The sequence below is a fragment of the Saccoglossus kowalevskii genome, chromosome 1, assembly GCF_978046115.1.
Source record: "Saccoglossus kowalevskii chromosome 1, keSacKowa6.1, whole genome shotgun sequence".
NCBI classification, from domain to species: Eukaryota; Metazoa; Hemichordata; class Enteropneusta; family Harrimaniidae; genus Saccoglossus; species Saccoglossus kowalevskii.
The window spans coordinates 14,559,464-14,565,167 of NC_140641.1; the positions used below are offsets into that span (position 1 = coordinate 14,559,464).

General features: G+C 38.5%; 1 protein-coding gene across 1 annotated transcript; it reads right to left on the reverse strand.

The window, feature by feature from the left end:
- Positions 1-204: 204 nt before the first annotated feature.
- On the reverse strand, positions 205-4,019 carry LOC146750378 (uncharacterized). The gene is made up of 2 exons (XM_085496477.1): positions 3,954-4,019; positions 205-3,786 (listed from the first exon to the last, which is right to left on the reverse strand). The coding sequence occupies exons 1-2, from the start codon at positions 4,017-4,019 to the stop codon at positions 592-594; spliced, it is 3,261 nt and encodes a 1,086-aa protein (XP_085352603.1). The 3' UTR covers positions 205-591.
- Between the last annotated feature and the right edge of the window lie 1,685 nt (positions 4,020-5,704).

A 5,704-nucleotide genomic window follows, 5' to 3' on the forward strand; every position in this document is an offset into this window, starting at 1 on the left:
ATATGTCATTTTATAATAAAAAAACAAAACAAAACATGACACCATAACCCCTCCACGAGAACATGCATCTCACAAGTTCTGACGAATGGTGAGATAGTTTTGTATCACGATGCATGGCAGAAATGTGCCAGTATTACGCCCAATAGTAACTGCGAAACTTTCGTTACCATGAAATAAACAATGATGATAAGCAACAGAGACATCTACACGTTTCAACAATTGTGATAGTTTCAATAACATTTTTAACAGATATTTGTGAATTCTTGTCGTGAATATGTTGTGCCAGACTGTTCAACCACTGACAACTATCACTGCACTATCACGATTTAAGCGTGAAAGACAATGAATTTAAGATACTACTTCCAAGGCATAAATATATAAAAATAAATACAGTAACTTAAGTTAGAAATTTAAATTACGAAGCGATACATTGAAATGTTAGGATTTCAAAGTAATTAAGTGCCCGAGATTTGCACCATGTGCCCAAGCTAATCCACATTTAGCATCTCAACTCCCGGGTAGCATAGAATCCCGGCTGCAATGTACAGGTGCATATGAGTTAGCGTCCAACATTCCATGAGTATATGCAAATCATTTTGATATATTTGCATGTTCCTCACATAGCCAATGAACACTTTCTCCTTGCAAAATTGGGAACAGATCTCCAAACCGGCGGTTCTCGTCAACTTTACCCAGGAATCGAACAAATTCTTTACGTTTGGTTGTATGCTTGCACCTCAGCACTTCGTTTATATTCTCCTCGAAAGGTCGTTTCACCGTCTTGGATATTTCGGGACATTCTGCTTCAAAATCATGTAGGTAGTTTGTAAGAAGATTTTTGGCTCTACCGAGTGTCATTGTGGATGACGTCAAAACAGTCTTACCAACAGGGACGCAATCAATCGGAGCAACGGATGTGCTGAGCCCAACTACTTTCTGTAGTAGGATCAACACTTTGCATATGTGAGGGCCATAAACTTTGACAAATTCTTTTACGTTATAGATTCTGTACCCAAGTGAATTAATAAAATGTGGACTGCCTGCAAATTCACAGAGCAAATGAACAGCATAACCATCCTGGAAATGAGAGAACGCGCTATTCTTAATGATTTCCGTGGTTGACATACCACCCGTGTTTATAGGAAGAATAAGAAACAATCGTGGGTATTCAAAGTCGTCTTTGAGGGTTAAGAGCGTGCTAATATCGTGACGCTGAATGCCATGGCAGTGAATCAACTCATCCCAACTATCAAACATATGACCCTTGTAAAGAGAACAAACGTATGCTACATTTGACTCTGTAGATTGAATGCGTCCTGGTGGATCGTGACGTTTCACCACACACAGTGGACATGCCGGTGATGACTTCATGATGACACCGCTGTAAGATGGCCGGGAAGATATTTCCCTTATTATTGCATCAATACTAAGTATGACGCAGCATGCATTTTTACCTCTCACTGTGAGAAGTATGCTGCTGCTCTGGTACAAAAGCTGAAGACGGATACCATGCAACGAATTTCCTGACCGTTGGCCAAAACACCTGTTGCAACTCAACCTGACTCCCTCCGTTCGAAACACCATATTGTTTCGGTACAAGATTGGATCATCTATGAAGCTAATTGCCTTATTTACCCCGACTATGGTGTCACAGAAAAAGACGGGCGGTAAGAAGTCAAATTGGTATAAATAACTGAGTTGGCAATCACCAGGATAGGGATATGCATGCCAATCATCCAAGCATGGCTCACCTATTGGCAATTTACAAGGAAAGATTAACTTTGTAAAATTCATCCCACACTCACGGGTTATGCTGTCAAACGGAAAGCAGATCCTGCTTGCTGTCAGTAGAGACAGTAATGGATGGTGGTGTTGTTTGTCGATGTGACCCCATGCATTATGAAGGTCCTCAACATTAAGAACACCAAAGTCGTCTATAAACGTGGAACTGAAAGAAATCAGCATCCTGAGTATATTCGCTAGCCATTGTGGATCCAGAATAACAATACTTTTAGCTTCTTTCTGATGTGATGGTTTGATGTAAACAATACAACCTCTGCTACCTAGGAAGCTAGTAACATGGTGCAAAGACTCTGCTGTTCTGATGCCAATACCAAATGCAATTGTTTGATATTCTGAATATGTTAGTATTGGTCGTGATGGGTTAATCATTTGTCGTGCTTTAAGTGTATTTTGCAATGTGTGCCATGTCTGGGGGATTTCGGACTGCACACTTAGCATTTCAGAAGCCACTCTCTCAATTGCAGCTTTCAACTGAATGATACTTCTGTTTTTACGGGTTAATACCTTGGCAGGGAAAGCCATAGTGCTACTGACTTCATAATATCCCACTATATGTGGAAAGCAGAAAAGATTATCCCCATTTGAAGATGCATCATCTTTTTCTTGTTGAGGGACAGTTTCACCACGGGCTTCACATTCCACATATCCTGCCAATCCATTGAAAGAGCTCTGCCGCTGGGGATTATGAGTATAACTGCACATGATGCAATCTGTTAAGATATTCATGCGATGGCTTTGGCGGTGAGATACATGCGCCTTGTTGAAAATATCAGCAAACTGTTGCCAAATATGATTCAACACTGTTGTTGCCAGCATAGGGGCGTCGGCATGTGTTCCTACAAGTATAACACGTGAATTAGGTGCAGAAGTGTTGATTGTTCGCAACCACAACACCACCCTTCCCAACTGGTGCATACATATGTTAGAACGTGACACTTCGCCTAAAGCAAATTTACTGAGATCAAAGACAACAACATATATTGTATCATCTGTGAGAAACAATGAATGCGATTCCAAGAAATCAACATCACCTGCAAAGTCAAACACAATAAGTTTGTTCCCGCTGTCTCGCAGGTGAATTTCTGAAATATCAATGCCATCGGTTTTATCCACAGGAGATGAGTGGTCGTTCAGTGCACTAAGGAGTGAGGTTTTACCAGCACCTTCATGACCAGCAATAACCATCTTCACTGAATCATTTATCACTCTAGACTTGGACAGAAATTCCTTTAAATATGACATTATGGAAACTCTACCTTCCCCTATTATATCACATGGAATATTTGCTACCGGATTGCCCTGAATCTTGATATCAGTGCAATTGGTTGCGCAACTAATGGACGGGGGAATTCTTTGGATACAGTTATCACGGACATCAATTTCAGACAAGCCTGAAATTAGTCCGAGATCCTCCTGTAGTTTTACAAGACCATTGTTACGCAAACACAGCATTACAAGACCCTCACAACAGACATGAATATACTTTTCAGGTGTCAGTGAATCTGACGTATTCTTGCTCCCAGAAGATAATTTTGAATCATGCGCTTTTGCCCTAAGAGAACAATTTCGGATATTTAAACTATGTAGTGATCCAGGGAAATTTAGATACCATGGTACTGGTATATCTACACCGATGCAAGAAATAGTTTTTACTGTCGGCAACAGCCATGACATAATTGCTGTTGGGTCGAATGATAAAGCACGGGAAATGCCCAAGGCATGTGACACTCGTACTGTGTCCATGTCAGTGATGTCACTTTTACTAATGATCAACGTGTGAATAGTGTGATTTTCCAGAAATGTGTTGACCTGTTTTGGAACATGCTCTATTCCATGTATAACTACAGATACGTGACAACCATCCTCAATGGGTAATGGAAAACGCCTATTAACATCGTCTTCTAAGAGATTCAGTGTTTCTGTCGTTCCATCTGGTTTTTCACAGATACATAGATTCAGATTTGATGTTCTTTGAGGATCATTCTAGAAAATGTTCAATGGAAACGTAGTATGAGAGTTGGCCACTTAGGGTCAATATCAAAAGCATTTAATTTTGTCGAATCAATAAAACCATCTATTACCGAATGGTAAAGACAGGTTACTAATTATATAATATTTAATTCCAAAAGTTCTAACAAATATTAACTCACCATGTATGTAGATTCCGATAGCAACATTAGCGTCTCATACAAGCCAAAATATTCGATCATCTCCATTATTATTGGTTTGCCCTCCTAGTGAGAGTCACATTATATGAGTCAGTATTTTTAATTTAATTTCATTAGATTAGAAATAACAGTGAATAATGCTATGAATGAACTATGAATCACACAATGTTTAACCATCCAGTTGAAAATACGGTTTACTGTAATAGCTGAGTATATGAGCGTTAAAGTCAAAATAAAAGAAGAATTGTAATACGTATTATGATAAAGTAATACCATTATGGTAAGATGTTGTTGTTATGTGGCACCGGGGATCAAATATCGGGGTATGTATTTTCACGAATAATGTCACGCTTATTTCAATAAATATGCAAGACACATCCTCAGTTCCATCGTCTTCCAAAGCAATACTACAACTCCGCCAAGCTTTATACTCTTGATACCTTTGTTATCAATGAGTCAATCACCTTGTAATGACCAATCGTAAAAACTTGCATAAACACACCTAACATCACACTGCTGTCATTATTGTGCGCTTTTTCTACTCAAGCGTGACCCTGGGAAGTCTCCCTATTTCAAAATATTACTGTGTTACAGACACCCACAATTAAAACAAAATACATGAACAAACTTTATATATGTTGATTACAAAAGCTGATATACCATACACATGCTGTAACGTGTTTCAAAGATTAAATACACAATCTACTTATTTCAACAGCAGCAGTAAATTGTTTCATGCAATCTGTCATTGTGTAATACAATGCATGTTTCACAAATCACCTTTAGTGTCGTTAATTTATCTTGTAGTGTCCAATCAGGTATTTCATGTTCATCTATGACGTAATACATATATATGGTTGTGCGACCCCATAGGTCACCCAATTTGTAACTAATTCGATAGTACTTAATATACTAACCTTATCCTTCAGTGATATGTCTGCACCTGCCCTAAGCAAGCACCTCACCGATTCACTGTATTTCTGATGACATGCCGCATTAACAGCGGTGTACCCATCCTGCAAAAATAACGCTAATAGTTGGTATACATATGGCCTGTGTTTACAAAAGCACATTGTTTTGATGTTGTTGGAACAACATATAAACTAAATTAAACTAGTAATCCAATAGGAGTTGTTTCTGAAGTCAGAAATTCGGTTTGCACATCCAGACAATGTGAGTTCGCATTTGGAGTAGCCATATTTTGGATCTTTGCTGTGGCGTGATGAGTAGGCAACCTTACTACAGTGATGACGCTATTTACCATGGTCATGAGTTCAAAACATAGCATATAGCCTGTTTAAAAGTTCGTAATCTGCATGTACATAAATACATCTATTTCTAGACTCGATTTCAAACCCACCATTATTGCTGGGAAAAGATTGACCAGCTTTGTTATTAGTCCAAGAAAATTGTTCAGCTTGGAATGTGTCTGAACCCCTCATTAGTATGCAAGAGTGTAGGAATGTGCCAAGAGTAAATTGTAGTGTATTTTACTTATGAAAGGTCAAAAAGTGCATGGAGATTTTATGAAAATGTGTGGATGTTAACAGAATGATGTCCTTTGGTCACAGTTGCGCAATAAATGATGGACTATTTTGGGCATAGCTATAAAATGTAATACCGAAGTACTCACACGTGTGCATGGATTCCAATAGTTTGTGCTGTGAATAAACTCCATTAGAAAGATATTGTTGTATTGTAAGTATTGTGTAATTTGTAGTGAGAATATATTC

Coding starts and splice junctions, on each gene's coding strand:
- LOC146750378 (XM_085496477.1), bottom strand. CDS start 4,019: ATGGAGATGATCGAATATTTTGGCTTGTATGAGACGCTAATGTTGCTA. Junction 3,787..3,953: donor TATCGGAATCTACATACATG/GTGAGTTAATAT, acceptor AACATTTTCTAG/AATGATCCTCAAAGAACATC.